The 19236-nt window shown below is 47.2% G+C and overlaps 2 protein-coding genes across 3 annotated transcripts in view; both read left to right on the top strand.

The window, feature by feature from the left end:
• Nucleotides 1-19236, top strand: part of dram1 (DNA-damage regulated autophagy modulator 1) — a 533733-nt gene that overhangs the window by 181302 nt on the left and 333195 nt on the right. The gene's annotated exons all lie outside the window — the stretch shown is intronic.
• The window catches only part of parpbp (PARP1 binding protein), a 44459-nt gene that overhangs the window by 23501 nt on the left and 1722 nt on the right, over nt 1-19236 (top strand). Inside the window, exons 7-10 of the mRNA XM_059978511.1 lie at nt 6419-6602; nt 10446-10627; nt 17693-17777; nt 19025-19178. Of these exons, the coding sequence (XP_059834494.1) occupies nt 6419-6602; nt 10446-10627; nt 17693-17777; nt 19025-19178 (605 nt within the window). The remainder of the gene's footprint in view (nt 1-6418; nt 6603-10445; nt 10628-17692; nt 17778-19024; nt 19179-19236) is intronic.

Below are 19236 nucleotides of genomic sequence, written 5' to 3'. Positions count from 1 at the left end.
TTTATTTATTGAGTTACAAAGCAGAATAGGCCCTTTGCGGCAATCCAACTGGTATATAGTTGAATTATGGGAGAAAACTGGAGCACCCATTGTCATGGGGAGAACGTACAAACTCCTTACAGGCAGAATTGAACCTGGGTCTCCTGTACTGTAAATCATTGTGCCAACCTCTGCATTATCATGCGATGGGAATTGAACCCGGGTCGTTGGTTCTGTAAAGTGTTGTGCCAACCACTACACTACCGTGCGATGGGAATTGAACCCGGGTCACTGGTACTGTAAAGTGTTGTGCCAACCACTACACTACCGTGCGATGGGAATTGAACCCGGGTCACTGGTACTGTAAAGTGTTGTGCTAAACACTACATCACCGTGCGATGGGAATTGAACCTGAGTCACCTGTACTATAAAGTGTTGTGCTATACACTGCATTACTGTGCCACCCCATTTACTGAGTGTTCCATGAAGAGAGAATGGATGTAAAAAAGGAAAAAGAAGCCGGGGTCACCTCATACTCTGAGTGGAGATAAAACATGTTCCATTGGTGAGATGGAATGATGATGGAAATAAAGGTGGAATATTTAAGGCTAACCTGATGGGATGTTCTTCACTCAAAGCAAGGATTCCCAGCCTGTGGGCCACAGACCCTTTGGTTAATGGTAAGGGTCCATGAATTTAAAAAAAGATTGGGAGCCACTGACTTGGAGGGTGGTGAGTGTGTGGAATGAACTTCCTCCACAAGTAGTGGATGTGGGTTTGATTTCAACATTGAAGAGGAACTTGGATCGGTATATGGATGGGAGGGGAATGGAGGGCTGTGGTCCCTGTGCAGGTTAATGGGACTAGTCAGAATAATAGTTTGGCAATGACTCAACGGGCCAATTGGCCTGTTTCTGTGCTGTAGATCTGGGGTTCCCAACCTACAGTCCATGGAGCCTTCAAGTAATGGTAAGGCTCGGTGGCATAAAATGGTTGGGAATCCCTGATCTGAGATATCACCAAGTGGTGAGGCATCTGCTGCAGGAAACCTGAGAAGTTTCTGAAAAAAAATAGATTCAGCTGTACTACAATTACTGGAAAATTTAGTAAGCAGGTACACAAATATAGGTGATTACATAAAAATTATCACTAAGCATAGGAAAGTTAGGCTACAAGAACAATAGTAATTTTATACCCTAATCCAACTGCCTTTAATGTTCCAGAGAAAATAATCCAAGTTTATCTAAACTCTTGTTATAGCTCGTATTCTCAAATCCAGGCAACATCCTGGTAAACCTCTTCCACCCCACTCCAACAGCACTACATCCTTCCTGTAATGAGGGGAACAGAATTATGTACGATGTAACCTGTAACCTGACTCTTGTGCTCATTGCTCCAACCTACAAATGCAAACATGGCATGCACTTTCTTAACTACACTATCAAATGGTCCAATTTAATATCAGAAAATGTATATGGTATACAACCTGAAATTCTTACTCTTCACAGACATCCACAAAACAGGAAAAAACTCCAAAGAGTGAATGACAGAAATGTCAAAGCCCCTCCTCCTCCTCCTCCACACAAGCAGCAACAAAAGCATCAACCCTCCCCCCACTTGCTCCTGCAAAAACACTGACTCCACCCCACCCCCACCAACCACGCAATGGCAGAGCTCCCAAGAGACCATGATCTAAGGTCAATCAAAAAACTATTGTCCATCCTAGCACTTAGACATCTCACAGGTTCTCTCTCTCTGGTGTTGGAGAGACAGTATCACTCTTGAAACAAACAAGAGCAGAGACCATTAGATGTTTGAACCCTCGGTGACATTGGTGAGGAATTGTGTTGGCCATGGGGCTGCACCCCGAAGGCACACATCTTCCAAGCCACACCTAGAGATATCGAAATGCCAGGCTGCACGGTGAGTCCGAGAGCAAATGCCTGTGGAGAACTGTAGTTTGAGCTGTAGCTGTAGATCACGGACTCCAACAGGGCCCCCACCACCTTGAAAAGAAGAGACAGACATGAGAGAAGAGGAAGCTGTTTCACAGACGAACTGAAAGAAGTCACCTGGATCTGCAAAAACCTCTGGTGCCATTTCTTCTAACTCCTATTCAGTGAGCTATGGATTTAAGCTGAACTTTCCTCAATATCAGTATCTAGGGTCCTTATTAACTCTATACTCTCCCTTTAAACTGAACCTCCCAAAGTGCAACACCTCACACTTGCTTGGCTTAAACTCCACCTGCCATTTCACTTCCTGATCAATATCCGGCTACATCCTTCAGTAGCCATCTACTCTGTGCACATCTCCAGTAATCTGTGTGTCGTCTACAAACTTACCAGCCCACCCATCTACACTTCCATCCAAATGATTGTTGTATATCACAAACAACAGAGATCTCAGCATTGATCCCTGTTGAACACCACTAGTCATGGACCTCTCGTCGGAATAACACCTTCCCACCACTACCGTTGAATCCTATCAATTCTATGGAGAAGCCATTTGGAAAGCCAAGTTACCAAGTCTCTATCGACCCCATGGATCTTAACCTTCCAAATCCCCATTGAATATATTTACATGGAGTGCTGTCAAAATGAAACAGCATCCATCATCAAAGACCTCACCCAAATGGTTTGGGTGGCACGGAGTGTATTGGTGGGATATCACTTTACAGTCCCAGTGACAGTGATTGGGGTTCAATTCCCGCTACTGTCAGAGAGTAGCTTGTATGTTCTCTCTATAACCGCCTGGGTTTCCTCCCGGTCCTCAGGTCCCCTCCCACGTTCCAGAGATGTATAGGTTAGCATTAGTGAATTGTGGGCACACTATGTTGGTACTGGAAGTATGGTGACACTTGTATCTGCCCCCACACCCCCACCCCCACCCCCAGACAATCCTCTAACGTATTTCACTGTATGTTTTGATCTACATGTGACAAAAAAAAGCTAATTTTTTTTCAGCTAACAATTCAGGGTATTCTCTCTTCTCATTGCTACCATTGGGCAGGGGTATAGGAGCCTCAGATTTCACACCACCAGGTTCTGGGACAGTTATTACTCTACAGGTGCATGAACAAATCTGGATTCATCTACACACCACTACTCTATAGACTCAATACCAGAGACTGACACTACGACCTACAGACGCTATCAGAGAATGATGCTACAATCTACAGTCTCACTATCAGAGAATGATGCTACAATCTACAGTCTCACTATCAGAGAATGATGTTACGATCTACAGTCTCACTATCAGAGAGTGATGCTATGATCTACAGTCTCACTATCAGAGAATGATGTTACGATCTACAGTCTCACTATCAGAGACTGATGCTATGATCTACAGTCTCACTATCAGAGAATGATGTTACGATCTAGTCTCACTATCAGAGAGTGATGTTACGATCTACAGTCTCACTATCAGAGACTGATGCTATGATCTACAGTCTCACTATCAGAGAATAATGTTATGATATACAGACTCTAACAGAGACCAATGCTGCGATCCACATACACTATCGGAGAATGATACCACGTCCAACAGACACTATCAGAGACTGATGTTACAACCTATAGACACAATTAGAAACTCCGTAGACGTCATGACTTCAGGGTTATTTTTAGCCATTTTGTCCATGTTTGCACATTGGTTGTTTGTCTTTGTCTGTTTGTGTAGATTCCCTAAATTCTATTGTATTTAAATTTTTCCCCTGTGAGTGCCTGCAAGAAAATGGATTTTAGTGTAATATATTTGGTGAATTTGTGGAATTTGTTACCACAGGCAGCTGTGGAGGCCAGATAATTGGGTGTATTTAAGGCAGAGATTGATAGGTTCTTGATTGGACACGGCATCAAAGGCTATGGGGAGAAGGCCGGGGAGTGGGCTTGAGGAGGGGAAAAAGGGATCAGCCATGATGGAATGATGGAGCAGACTCGATGGGCCAGATGGCCTAATTCTGCTCCTATGTCTTATGGTAACATATACACACAGTACTTTGATCATAAATTTTCTTTGCACTTTGAATTCACCTACAATGAGGGGCCTAGTCAAATGTCAATTCTGACTCAACAAAATTTTGGCCATTTACCTTGTAATAGGTTCTGATTTTTATTAACGCCCCAAATGTTTCAAAGACATTTTCCAGGCTACTGTTGTAATAGCAACAGCTATTCTGGTAAGTTCACTGGATATGCAATCAGAGTTTTGGATCTTTGATGCAGGAACTGGTTCAAATCCCAATATGGTGACTGGAAAATATAAATTTAAGAGATTAAATGCATCTGGAATTTTTTGGCGTAATGTTTTTACAATCTAGTGACCCAGGTTCAATTCCTGCTGCTGTCTGTAAGGAGTTTGCAATTCTCCCTGTGAATATGTGGGTTTCCTCCGGGTGCTCCGGTTTCCTCCCGTAGTCTAACGATGTTTGGGTTAGTGGATCAATTGGTCACTCTGGTGTTATTGGATGGTGTGGGCTCGTTGGACTGAACAGCCTGTTACCGGGTGGTTATCTCCAAATAAATAAAAATATCTCACAAATAACATTATTGGCAGCATCATCTCTCTTTATTCATTGATGGACTATAGATGCAGCTTTAAATGCCAAGGTTTAGTGTCCATCCCTAACGATCAGAGTCTGGATAAGTTTTGGCCAATTTTTTCATTCAGATTTGTCCACATGCACGACACTTTCTCTGAATCTGTAACAGTATGTTCTGCAATCCATTTTTCACCTCGAAGTACTTGTGCTTGGAGTGATCTGCCTGGACGGTATGCAGACAAAGCTTCTTCTTGTATTCTGAAACCTGCAACAATAATAATCCCAGTGACAATTCCCGGTCTACCCAATACCAACCACGTCAATGAAAAGGGTATTGAAGTTCGACTGCGGGTACAATACCGAGGGGCGCAATTGGAATTGGCTTATCGTTCTCAGATGAACAAGTGAAAATTTTGTTCTGGATATTGTCCATACAGATCAATTCATCAAGGTGAACCAATAACAGAATGCAGAATAATGTGTTACAGCTACAGAGAAAGTGTAGTGCATGTAATAAGGTGCAAGGTCATCACAAGACCCTCCAAGCGGACCACAACCTTGTCATTAGATTTGGAAGGTTGTGTGCCTCAATGACCCAGAGAGCTACGTTGGCTGGAGTTGGGGCCTTGTGTTTTGACTCTTGGTAGCGTCACCCATGCCAAACAGATCAATGGGTAGTGGCCAGACTAAGAATGGCCCACTCAGGGCTAATAACCCCAACTGGTAAAGCAAAATTGTTACAGAAACAGCAATGAAGAATCCTTCTATATCAGAGTACAGCAGTGTTCCTGAGAGTCTACCTGGGACTTGCATGACTGACAGAAGTGAAAACTGAGATGAAGCTGCTGACATAAAGAAGGAAGCCCTGAACACTGACAAAACAAAGGCCAAAACTAGTTTTTGCAATGTACAATATGAGGACCCTGAACAACACCTGGGGCACAATAGAGAAGATGGCCAAGGACAGACAGAGATGGAGGACCTTCATTGCTGCCCTAAATGCCAGCGGTGTGACGGGCAATACATAAGTCATAACAGGGTAGATTCTGAGGTCAAGAATCTGTCTTATTGTACTAGAGAACTATTCATTGGTCTTATAACAGTCCTTGAGCCTGATGCTTTCAGGCTTTTGTATCTTCTGCCCAATGGATTAGGATAAAAGAGAGAATGTCCAGGGTGGGTGGAGTCTTTGATTAAGCTAGTTACTTAACCAAGGCAGCGAGAAGTGTAGACAGAATCCATGGAGGGGAGGCTGCTTTCCGTGATGTTCTGAGCTGTGTCCATGACTCTCTGCAGTTTCTTGTAGTTATGTGCAGTAGTTCCCATACCGAGCTGTGAAGCAACTAGGTAGGACGCTTTCAAAGTTCAACGTTAATTTATTATCACCGTGTGTGTGCATTGTGTCTATGTATACGGGTTTATTGAGTATGCCCTCAAGGAAATGAGATTCATAGGTCAATAGGTTGTGGGAACATTTCACTGATGGGGCAAGTGAAGTTATCCCTTTTGGTTCATGAGCATGATGGCTGAGGGGTAATAACTGTTTCTGAACCTGTTGATGTGGGTCCTGAGGCTCCTGTACCACCTTCCTGATGACGGCAGAGAGAAGAGAGCATGGCCTGGGTGGTGCGGGTCCCCGATGATGGATGCTGCTTTCCTGCAATGACACTCCATGTAGATGTGCACAATGGTGGAGAGAGCTTTACCTGTGATGGGCTGGGACGTATCCACTACTTTTTTCAAGTACTTGTTTCCATACTTGGCTGTGATGCAGCCAGTCTATATACAATATACCATCAATATGTGTTCTTTGGCACATTAAGTAAATTTTGGTGAGGGTCTACAGTGACATACCAAATTTCTCTACCCTCCTGATGTGTGACTATCTGTTTTCAGTATTGCAGGGGGTCAGATATTATCCACCATCACAAGACGCCTGTTGAGGGGACAAAGCAGTGAGAGTTCACTCTATCTTGCCGGTGAGGAGGTGCGACAGGAACTAACAATGAGGATTACCAACGCCGTCAACAGACTGGACGACGCTGCAGGGGGAAGAACGACAAACATCAGCCCTGCACAAGTGAGTGCCTTTCAGTTCTAATCTCTTATTGCTTGGGTTTAAATTACATTTCCTTCTTTTCTTTAACCCTCACTGGAAATGAGTTAATCCCCAGGTTATACCTAAATATCTTGCTGTGTTCTTGATGGATTTGCATAAATCAACTCCTACAGAGTTGGTGAGATTCTGAGTCATTTAGAAGAAGTGCTTATTCTATATTGGTATAACTCGCATTTCCAACTTTCTGCTCCACGGGAAGCCTTCCTGATGTGTGTAGCAAGTTTAAATTAGTTTTGTAACTCATGTTAATTCTGTGCTTTATTTTGTTAAGTAGACTCTGTTTTGTTTTTGATGCACCATCAATAACTCTCGGAGACGTGAGTTAAGGTAGGCTTTTATTGGCTGGAAGAAAGCACCGTCAGCAGCAAGTGACCACCACACAACATCCTGGAGACTGAGGGAGGAGCAGTGTCTCCAATCGCCTTTATACAGGGTTCAGTGGGAGGAGCCACAGGAGCGGTCAGCGGGGGAGTGGGGGGGGGCGTGTCCAGACAGGTATATGTAGTTCGCCACAGTTTTCTTAATTTTGGGAAGTAATAATTTAAAAAAAGGCAGATAAAATGGGTTCAGTCAGATTAATTTTAATAATAAAGACTCTCCCTCCCTATTCCCCTGCTACTTCTCTTTCTCCCATGGTCCATTCTCCTCTCCTATTGGATACCTCCTTCTCCTGTTGTTTACCTCTTCCATCTGTCACTCACCCCCCCACCATCTTTGCCCTCGACTGATCTTGCCTGTCACCTGTCAGCGTGTACTCCTTCCCCTCCCCTCACCTTCTTATTCTGCCTTCTGTCCCATTTCTTTCCAGTCCTGAATGAAGAGCCTCAGCCTGAAATGTCGATTGTTTATTCATTTCCATCAGTGCTGCCCGGCCTGCTGAGTTCCTCCAGCATTCTCTGCCCAGTTCTCTACAGTGTTTAAAATATCAGTGGTATTATTGTTGTAGGCAGCAGTAAATGGAGAATTAACAGTGAATGGATTGTGGAGTCACAGCATCTGTGTGAAACTGTGATTGTCCTGCAAGGTTGGTGGAATTGTGGATAGTGAAGAAGGTTTAGATCATCTGCAGATATGCACAGAGAAAAGGCAGATGGAATTGTCACTGGGCAATTGACAGGTGTTGCATCTTGGGAAGACCAGTGTAAGGTGAGAGTTAATGGCAGGACCATCAAGAGCCTTGATGTATAGAGGCATCTAGGGGTCCAAGTTCAGAGCTCCCTGAAAGTGGCCACACAAGTGGAGAAGGCAGCTTGCCGTCAGTCAGGGCATTAAACACGAACATGCCCTTTGGCCCACAATGCCTTGCTGACCTAACAAAATCAGTAACCAAGTGCTCAACCAACCTAATCGTTTCTGTCTACATAATGTCTATATCCTTGCATTTTCCTCACATACATGTGTCCAACTCTTAACCACATCTATCATCCCCGCCGGTGAATTTCAGGCATTAGTGCTTAAAAAAAATCTCAAACCTTGCCTCACACACGTCCTTTGAAATTACCCTTCTCATCTGAATGCACATTCTCTGGTATTAGCCATTTTAACCCTGCAAAAAGATACTGCCTGCCCACTCTGTCTATGCCTCTGTCTTTCAGATCTGCTCTCAGCTTGTCCACTCTCTCATTATAGCTCATACCCTTCAGCATGAGAGTGAGGAAGTTATGTTGCGGTTGTATAAAACTGTGGTGAGGCCCGAGAAAGTATTGAAGTGGCAGGACCCAGATCCGAGAGTGAGGAAAGACCCGAGGTTTGATTGATTTAAGCTCTGGGCTGAATTGAGGCAGCGGAACCCGGGCCGAGAGCGTATCGGAACCGCAAGGCCCAGGTCCCAGAGTGAGGAACGGTCTGAGGTTTGACTGACATAAGTGCTGGGCCAGGCAGATTGCAGCTCAGGGTTGCAGGGCTGGAGGTGAGGGAAGGGATGGTGTTCAGCTCTCTGCTCCACGGGGCCTGTAACTAACAGGCTCGTGGCCCAGCCGCAGTGCTGACTGGCTTCATGGCTGCAGACTCACTTCAGTCACTTGCTTTTGTCGTTCGCACAATTTGCAATTTTTTTCTGCAGAGTTTTGATAATGGCTGGGGTCACCCGTCTTGTAAAGACACTGTTCAGAAGGCAATGGCAATCCAAACGTCAAGAACAATCGTGGTCATGGAAGTACCATGATCACTCACATCCTACAACGTGGCACATGACGAACAAGCAGGCAGAAGGGTTTATTTAATTTGGTTGTGATTGGCTCAGACATGGTGGGCTGGAGAGCCCATTCTTCTTCTGAGTTCGATGGTAATCGCCGAGGAGGTGTACAATGCAGAAGGTTGTGTGATAATGGTTACCATTTCCTACACTGGGTTAGTTTAACCCTGTAAAAGATAGGATGTAGTTCCAGGCAGTGTGCTCCAGGGGTTCCCAGCCCATACTGCATGGGCCCCTGGGTTAATGTCATAAAAGAGTTGGGAACCCCTTGGTCGTTGTGTCTCCTGATCGTAACAGATGTTTTATTTGGATGTTGTTCTCTGGCTAATAGAAATGAATCAATGTACAACATTTCTAGTTTTCAAAGGTTTCGCAGGTACATTTAATGTCAAAGAAATGAATACAATATACCTTCTGAAATTCTTTTTCTTGGCAACCATCCACAAAAACAGAGAAGTGCCCCAAAGAATGAACGACAGTTAAATGTTAGAAGTCCAAACCAACCCCCCAGCTCCCCCCTCCCCCAGCAGCCAAAAAGAAGCATTGGCCACCCCACCCCCCCCACCGAGCACTCGAGCGTGCAGGAAGTATTGATAAAGACACCGACCTGCAGTACCCCGGAGACTACTCCTTCACCGGGTATTCAACACACCACAGGCTCTCTCCCTAATAAGGGAAAAAATGGTGTCCCTGTTTCACAGCGAGAGGGGAGACATAACAAACAACTCACTGATTTATGATGTTAAAAGTCTGTTGCGTCGTTTTTGCCAAGCTTTGTGCCTAAAGAACTCGGGTCTCCAGACACACAGCCAGCAGCCAGCTCACTGCTTTCGATCTTCTGTCTCCCACGACGCACCGATTTCCTGCAGAGGCACCGACCTTGAGTCCGCCTGCCTCCAGAGCCACGAGATCTCAAAACTCCAAAGGCGAGCTAATCTCCTAGGCTGCGTCCTTGGTATATCGAATAACGGTCAGTAGTGAGAGCGTGTCCCATTCTCGCAAAGAACTGAAGTCAGTGTGTAACTCCAAATCAGGGTCTTCAAAAGAACCCTGAAAGGAGAACATAGAGACATTAAAGATGGAAATAGAGCTGTTTCCGAAGGTGCAAGCAAAGGAGTTGCCCTTCGGTGCCATTGTCTCCTACGCCCCTTTATGTTGATAAAGACTCTCTTTATCTGTCACGTACTTTGAAACATCGATACATTAGGTGAAATGTGTCATTTGCATCACCAACCACCACAGTCGGAGGATGTGCTGGGGCAGCCCGCAAGTGTCGTTGTGCTTCTGGCACCAACGTAGCATGTCCACACTCAGCAACGTGTCCTACCTGTACATCTGTAATGTGGCAGGAAACCCATGCTGTCACAGGGAGGGTGTATAAACTGGTGGGACTTGAACCCAGTCGCTGATTATTGTCTCTGTTATAACGTTGATGTTATCACGCCTCCCCATACATCCATGCTGAGGCAATCAATACAGAGTGAAGGGGAGGGTCCATTGGAAAGCTCGTTCAAAACCCATGAGGCATGATGGGCTGAATGCATCCTCTGCTATCTCGTTGTTGGGTACTTTTCCTCCGCATAACGAGCCATGTTGCTTTTTGTTGTCAGCCCAAGGTTTATGCCATCAACCATGCCACGGCGTACGGTGGGAGAAGGACTGTCAAGGCCTTCCTTGCCGTGTTGGATGAAGAAGCAGCCAGACCTCCGAGCAGAGGCAAGGCAGAGTTGCTCGGTGGTTCCGAGGAGAACATTAACCCTCTCGGCATACCATGTCTGCTGTCACTCTTCAGGTATGTGTGATCCAGCTGCTTTGGCATTCAGAAGTTCTTCGGAAGTCAAGTATAACGCTTTATTAAGTGTTACCAAAACAGATAATGAACAACAAGAGTGCTAGGAAGTCATGGAGTTACAGAGCACTGCAGCACAGAGACAGGCCCTTCAGTCCACCCAGTCCACGCTAAACTGTTGTGCTTACTCCCATTGACCTGCACTGTACCATAGCCATCCATACCCCTCCATCTATGTATTTACCCAAACTTCTTGTAACCTTGACATTAAACCTGTATCCACTGGCAGCTCAGTCTACACTATCACTACCTTCTGAGCTTAAGTTCTAGTTCACGAGACAACTTACAACGACCCAATAACCAATATACCTTTATACTGTGAGAGGAAATCGGAGCACCCGGAGGAAATCCGTGCGTTCCATGGGGAGGACTTGCACGTTCCTTACTTATGGTGTCAGAAATGAAGTCCTAACTCCAAACTCCCTGATCTGTAACGGCGTTGAGCTAGCCACTGCAATACCATGACGCCCTGGCAACCTCAGTCTGGCATCCTCTACATTGGCGAGATCCCTTTGTTAAGCACCTTCACACTGGATCTCCCGGTGACCATCCACTTCCGTTAGACTTCCTATTCCCATTCCTCCATGGCCTGCTTTTCAGCCAAACTCAGTTGGAAGGGTAGCACCTCATTCTGTCTGGGTTACCCTTCCATCCTTCTCTTTCTCCCATCTGCCCATCACCTTCTCTGGTGCCGCTGCTCGTCCCCTTTCTTCCACTGCTCTCTCTTACTCGATTCCTCCTCCTTCAGCCCTTTACCATAAAAATGAGCAGAAGAATTAGGCCATTTGGCCCATCTAATCTGCTCCTCCATTCCATCATGGCTGATGTATTATTCCTCTCAACACTATTCCCCTGCCTTCTTCCTGTAACCTCTGACACCCTGACTCACCAAGAACCTATCAAACTCTGCCTTAAATATGCCCAATGACTTGGCCTCCACAGCCATCTGTGGCAATGAATTCCACAGATTTGCCACCCTCTGGCTAAAGAAATTCCTCCTCATCTCCGTTCTGAAGAAACACCTTTGTATTCTAAGGCTGTGTCCTCTGATTCTGGACTCCCACACAACTGGAAACCACTTCCACTTATCACCTCTCGGCTTCATATTTCACCCACCCACCTTCCCCCTTGTGGTGAACTACATATAACTGTCTGGACACCCCCCCCCCCCCCCCCGCTGACCACTCCTGTGGCTCCTCCCACAGACCCCGTGTGGTGAACTACCTATACCTGTCTGGACACCCCCCCCCCCCCTGCTGACTGCTCCTGTGGCTCCTCCCACGAACCCCTGTATAAAGGCGATTGGAGGCACAGCCCTGGCCTCAGTCTCCAGGATGTAGTGTGGTGGTCACTTGCTGCTTGTTCTTTCTTCCAGCCAATAAAAGCCGATATCTTGCCTCACGTCTCCGAGAGTTATTGATGGTGCATCACCCCTCACCTGGTCTCACCTCTCACATGCAGGCCTGTACTCCCCTCCCCATTCACCCACCCACCTTCCCCCTCTCCTGGTCTCACCTCCCACGTGCAGGCTTGTACTCCCCTCCCCACTCACCCACCCACCTTCCCCCTCTCCTGGTCTCCCACGTGCAGGCTTGTACTCCCCTCCCCACTCACCCACCCACCTTCCCCCTCTCTCGGTCTCACCTCTCACGTGCAGGCTTGTACTCCCCTCCCCACTCACCCACCCACCTTCCCCCTCTCTCGGTCTCACCTCTCACGTGCAGGCTTGTACTCCCCTCCACACTCACTCACCCACCTTCCCCCTCACCTGGTCTCACCTCCCACGTGCAGGCTTGTACTCCCCTCCCCATTCACCCACCCACCTTCCCCCTCTCCTGGTCTCACCTCTCACATGCAGGCTTGTACTCTTCCCCTCCCCACTCACCCACCCACCTTCCCCCTCTCTCGGTCTCACCTCTCACGTGCAGGCTTGTACTCCCCTCCCCACTCACCCACCCACCTTCCCCCTCTCCTGGTCTCACCTCTCACGTGCAGGCTTGTACTCCCCTCCCCACTCACCCACCCACCTTCCCTCTCTCCCGGTCTCACCTCTCACATGCAGGCTTGTACTCCCCTCCCCACTCACCCACCCACCTTCCCTCTCTCCCGGACTCACCTCTCACGTGCAGGCTTGTACTCCCCTCCCCACTCACCCACCCACCTTCCCTCTCTCCCGGTCTCACCTCTCACGTGCAGGCTTGTACTCCCCTCCCCACTCACCCACCCACCTTCCCTCTCTCCCGGTCTCACTTCTCACGTGCAGGCTTGTACTCCCCTCCCCACTCATCCACCCCTTTTATTCTGGATTCTTCCATCTTCCTTTCCAATCGGGATGAAGGGTCTTAGCCTGAACGGCAACAGTTTATTCCCCCTAGAGATGCTGTCTGGCCTCCTGAGTTGCCCAAAACTGAATTGTAGAGCTTCGGTTGTCAGGTGGGACAAAAGGGCAGAGCAAGATCCCAAAGGCAGGAACCTTATTCTCTGAGCTCTGCCAAGGGCCAAAGGATAAGTGTTCCATTTGTATTGGAAGATTTTACTTATTTTATTTTATTTAGAGTCACAGCTCAGAACAGGCCTATCCAGCCCTCCGAGCTACACCTCACAGTACTGAATGGCCTGTCTGGCCCTCTGAACTGCACCCCACATTGACCACTGACTTGACCCTGGCCTAATCACAGGACAATTCCCAATGACCAGTTGACCTGCTGACTGGTACCGTGGGAGGAAGCCCATGTGCACAAAGGAAGCAATGTGCAAAGTGTCATACAGAGGATGCCAGAACTGAACTCTGAACTCAGATGTCCCAAAATGTAATAACTAGCTGCTATGTTACCGTGGCACCACAATAAACCTTACATCTGCATTTTGGAGATGTTACTGTCTTCAAGCATGTCCTTCATAGTGGGTGAGTTTGCCTCTGGCCAGGGAGTGGCCAGGTGAGAGTGCCCCTCCATCTCGCCCCCTGCCCCATTGATCGTCAAGACAAGGAGAGCTTGGACATGCATGTGGTCACTAGGAACTGCTCGTTAACGGGACCAAGCCTCTTTAAATTGTTCGTCACCTCTCCCAACATCTCATGTTGATAGGGTGGTTTAGAGAGTTTATGGTGTGTTGGCCTTTATTAGTCAGAGGATTGAGTTCAAGAGCATGAGGTAATCTTTTAGGTCTACAAAACCCTGGTTAGACCACAGTTGGAATATTGTGTTCAGTTCTGGACGCCTCATTACAGGAAGGATGTGGAAGCTTTAGAGAGGGTGCAGAGGAGATTTGCTGGGATGCTGTCTGGGTTAGGGAGGGTGCAGAGAGGATTTATCAGGATACTGCCTGGATTAGAGTGGGTACAGAGGAGATTTACCAGGATGCTGCCTGGATTAGAGTGGGTGCAGAGGAGATTCACCAGGATGCTGCCTGGATTAGAGTGGGTGCAGAGGAGATTCACCAGGATGCTGTCTGGATTAGAGTGGGTGCAGAGGAGATTCACCAGGATGCTGCCTGGATTAGGGAGGGTACAGAGGAGATTCACCAGGATGCTGCCTGGATTAGAGTGGGTGCAGAGGAGATTTACCAGGATGCTGCCTGGATTAGAGAGGGTGCAGAGGAAATTCACCAGGATGCCACCTGGATTAGGGAGGGTACAGAGGAGATTCACCAGGATGCCGCCTGGATTAGAATGAGTGCAGAGGAGATTCACCAGGATGCTGCCTGGATTAGAGTGGGTGCAGAGGAGATTCACCAGAATGCTGCCTGGATTAGAGTGGGTGCAGAGGAGATTCACCAGGATGCTGCCTGGATTAGAGTGGGTGCAGAGGAGATTCACCAGGATGTTGCCTGGATTAGAGAGGGTGCAGAGGAGATTTACCAGGATGCTGCCAGGATTAGGGAGGGTACAGAGGAGATTCACCAGGATGCTGCCTGGATTAGAGTGGGTGCAGAGGAGATTTACCAGGATGCTGCCTGGATTAGAGAGGGTGCAGAGGAAATTCACCAGGATGCCACCTGGATTAGGGAGGGTACAGAGGAGATTCACCAGGATGCCGCCTGGATTAGAGTGAGTGCAGAGGAGATTCACCAGGATGCTGCCTGGATTAGAGTGGGTGCAGAGGACATTCACCAGGATGCTGCCTGGATTAGAGTGGGTGCAGAGGAGATTCACCAGAATGCTGCCTGGATTAGAGTGGGTGCAGAGGAGATTTACTAGGATGCTGCCTGGATTAGAGTGGGTGCAGAGGAGATTCACCAGGATGCTGCCTGGATTAGAGTGGGTGCAGAGGAGATTCACCAGGATGCTGCCTGGATTAGAGTGGGTGCAGAGGAGATTCACCAGGATGCTGCCTGAATTAGAGTGGGTGCAGAGGAGATTTACCAGGATGTTGCCTGGATTAGAGAGGGTGCAGAGGAGATTTACCAGGATGTTGCCTGGATTAGAGAGGGTGCAGAGGAGATTCACCAGGATGTTGCCTGGATTAGAGAGGGTGCAGAGGAGATATACCAGGATGCTGCCTGGATTAGAGAGGGTGCAGAGGAAATTCACCAGGATGCCACCTGGATTAGGGAGGGTACAGAAGAGATTCACCAGGATGCTGCCTGGATTAGAGAGGGTACAGAGGAGATTTACCAGGATGCTGCCTGGATTAGAGAGGGTGCAGAGGAAATTCACCAGGATGCCACCTGGATTAGGGAGGGTACAGAGGAGATTCACCAGGATGCTGCCTGGATTAGAGTGGGTGAAGAGGAGATTCACCAGGATGCTGCCTGGATTAGGGAGGGTGCAGAGGAGATTTACCAGGATGCTGCCTGGATTAGAGAGGGTGCAGAGGAAATTCACCAGGATGCCGCCTGGATTAGAGTGAGTGCAGAGGAGATTCACCAGGATGCTGCCTGGATTGGGGAGGGTGCAGAGGAAATTCACCAGGATGTCACCTGGATTAGAGAGGGTGCAGAGGAGATTCACCAGGATGCTGCCTGGATTAGGGAGGGTGCAGAGGAGATTTACTAGGATGCTGCCTGGATTAGAGTGGGTGCAGAGGAGATTCACCAGGATGCTGCCTGGATTAGAGTGGGTGCAGAGGAGATTCACCAGGATGCTGCCTGGATTAGAGTGGGTGCAGAGGAGATTCACCAGGATGCTGCCTGGATTAGGGAGGGTGCAGAGGAAATTCACCAGGATGTCACCTGGATTAGGGAGCACTCCTTATGAGGATAGGATGACAACCTAGAGCTTTCCTCTTTGAACAAAGGAGGGTAAGAGGTAAGATGATAAGAGACATAGATAGAGTGGATCACCAGAGACATTTTTTAGGGAGCAAATGGCCAATACGAGGGGACATGATTTTAAGGTGGTTGGTGAAAAGTATAGGAGGTAAGTCAGAGGTTAGTTTGTTACACAGAGTAGTGGGCATGTGGAATGCCCTGCCAGGGGTGGTGGCAGAGGCAGAGACATTTAAGAGACTCTTAGGCACATTGATGAAGAAAAAATGGAGAGCTATGTGGGAGGGGTTAGATTGATATCAGACTAGGTTAAAAGGTCAGCACAATGGGCTGAATGGCCTGTACTGTTCTGTAATGCTCTATGTTCTCTGTGTCTACAATAAATTGTGCTTAAGCTATCAGGGACACCAGCAGGAATAGAACACTGAAACCAATTCCACCACTCAGCCTCTCTTGTTATTTGTCCACCTTCTTACCCAGTCCCTACCCTGTTCTGATTTCCTCTGCATCCAACGACTTATCCATCTCATTTTGAAGTACACTCTGTGGCTACACATTCACAGACCCATCAGAAAGTGAAATGCAGGCACTCTCAACCCTCTGAGTGAAGGAACCCCTTCATCTTAGCCCTTATTCGGCTGGGTGAGAGGGCTGCGGGCCAAATGGCATGCCTAGCTTAGATGGCTATCTTAGCTGGCATGGGCCAGTTGGGTCAAGGAGTCTCTTTCCATGCCATATGGCACAAACGACTTTTAACTTGGAAAGTGCGGTGCCTCTTTCCAGATTCACCAGCCAAGGAGCAACTACCTTTCATCCTGGCAATCTTGAAAATTTAAAGATTTTAAAAAATTAGCTTTGCTTGTCACATGTGCATCAAAACATTGAACCATGTAGTTAAATGTGTCATTTGCGTCAATGATCAACGCAGTCCAAATATATGCTGGGCAGCCCACAAGTATCGCCATGCCTCCAATGTCAACGTAGCATGTCCGCATCTTGCTTGCCCTAGTCCACATACTGTGGGAGGAAATCAGCTCCCAGAGGAAGCCAATGTGGTGGTGGGGAAAATGTACAAACTCATTACAGACAGCAAAAGGAATGAATTTCATCCCTATTCTGAGGAAGTGCCCCTTTTAGTGGAGGAGGGAGTCAGTGCCTGTTCTGGGCCAGACCATCAATGCGCTGTCCGCTACCCTCATTGTGCCCCACTGCATGGCAAGAGGTCCTTTTTGCCCAAGGAATCCATGACGATCATCACCCATTGATGCACATGTGACAGGTAAAGCAAATTTTTAAAATCTTTATGAATGTCAGGATGAAAGGTAGCTGTTCCCTGACTGGTGAATCTGGGAAGAGGCAGATTTCATCAACCCTTTTCATTAACCCTAGAATACTTACCAGCATCCAGGACATCTTCAAGGAGCAATGCCTCAAATAGGTGGCATCCATCATTAAGGATCCCAGTCACCTAGGGTATGCCCCCTTCTCATTGCTGCCATCAGGAAGGAGGTGCAGAAGCCTGAAGGCACACACTCAATGATTCTGGAACAGCTTCTTCCTCTCTGTCATCCAATTTCTCAATGGACATTGAACCCATGAACAATATCTCACAACATTTCTTTCTCATTTTGCACTACTTATTATAACTTTATATGGATATTTACTGTATTTTGCAGATTTATTATGTATTGGAATGTACTGCTGCCGCTTAACAACAAGTTTCATGACATATGCCAGTGATATTAAACCTGATTCTTATAGATTTTTGGAAAAAAAATTCTCACTGTATTTTCTTTTTAGGTCCCCAAAGCAATCGAGTGGCTCATCTCCTAAGGCCTTGCGTCACCGCGTCAGGAGGCGGCACCAGGAAGAAAATCCCACTAAGGTAATTCTTCGAGCTGTTTGGGGGTAAGAGACTACAGGTGCGGAAAAATGGAGCGATATGGGCACTGGAGGAACTCAGTCAGGCAGCATCTTGGAGGGAAATGGATAGTCAATGTTCTGGGTCGAGACCCTTCATCTGGACTGGACGCTGGAATCTGGAACAACATACAAAGTGATGGAGGAACTCAACGTGTCAGGCAGCGTCTGCGGAGGGAAATGGGCAGACAATGCTGTTGGGCATCCCTTCAGTGGGACCGGATGGGAATCAACACAGATTGCCAGTGGAACTCGGATCCATCCAGATGATGGACCTTGACCTGAAACGTTGACTGTCCATTTCCCTTCATAGGTACTACCTGACCTGCTGAGTTCCTCCAGCATGTTGTGTTGCAAGGGAAATTTGTTATTTTTTGCAGTACAGTGACTGAATCAATAGTATTCTAGTTCAACACTTCACCACTTTCCAGCTTTCTTGAAAGATGGCTTTCTCTGTTGTTAACCCTTTATATAGAGCGAATGAAGCATCTCCACTTCCTGAGAAAATTGAGACGAGTGAGGCTCCTTCCAAATCCCCCCCCCCCATTCTAGCATGCAAACCAATTTTCACAGAATTTCATGAAATGTGGTCTGTTGTGTATTCAGAGATGCTCTTCTGCACATCACTGTTGTAATGGTTATTTGAGTTACAGTCACCTTTACCATTACAGCTTGAACCAGCCTGGCCATTCTCCTCTGGCCTCTCTCATTAACAAGGTGCTTATGCCCACGGAACTGCCACTCACTGGATGTTTTTTTGTTCTTTCACCATTTTCTGTAAACTCTGGAGACTGCTGTGTGTGAAAATCCCAGGAGACCAACAGTTTCTGAGGTGCGGCCCTGTCTGGCACCAACAATCTTCCTTTGGTCAGTCATTTAGTGATGACAAAGTAATTTCTTCCCCATTCTGATGATTGGTCTGAACAACCTCTTGAGCAGGTCTGCATACTTTTGTACATTCAGTTGCTTCCATGTGATTGGCTGATTATATATTTGCATTAGTGAGCTAGTATACAGTGGCATTTAATAAAGTGTCCACTAAATGTATATATCTTATTGCAATTAATAGTGTATTTTATGTATTGTGCTGTACTGCTGCCACAAAACAACAAATTTCATGACATATGTCAGTGATAATAAACCCCACTCTGATCGTCAGGCGTACGTGTAGAGGTGATGGTCACTGATGCTCTTCTCTCACTGTTTGCCTAGGTGAAGCTCACAGTGAGCAAGTCTCAGTTTTCTTGCACCTACAAGGATGAGGTCACAGTACTGCATCAGCAGAGTCTGGGCCAGGCTCCGACCTGTGTCCATCCAGCTCCAAGGCCCCTCCCAAGCATCTCGTGTGGCAACACACTACCTGACGGTGAGGAGACATGCTGTCTGCACAACTTGTATTTGTACTCCTTTCTATGGGCAAACAC

Source organism: Hypanus sabinus, chromosome 8 (genome assembly GCF_030144855.1).
Source record: "Hypanus sabinus isolate sHypSab1 chromosome 8, sHypSab1.hap1, whole genome shotgun sequence".
NCBI classification, from domain to species: Eukaryota; Metazoa; Chordata; class Chondrichthyes; order Myliobatiformes; family Dasyatidae; genus Hypanus; species Hypanus sabinus.
This window is presented reverse-complemented; position numbering and strand designations above follow the sequence as displayed.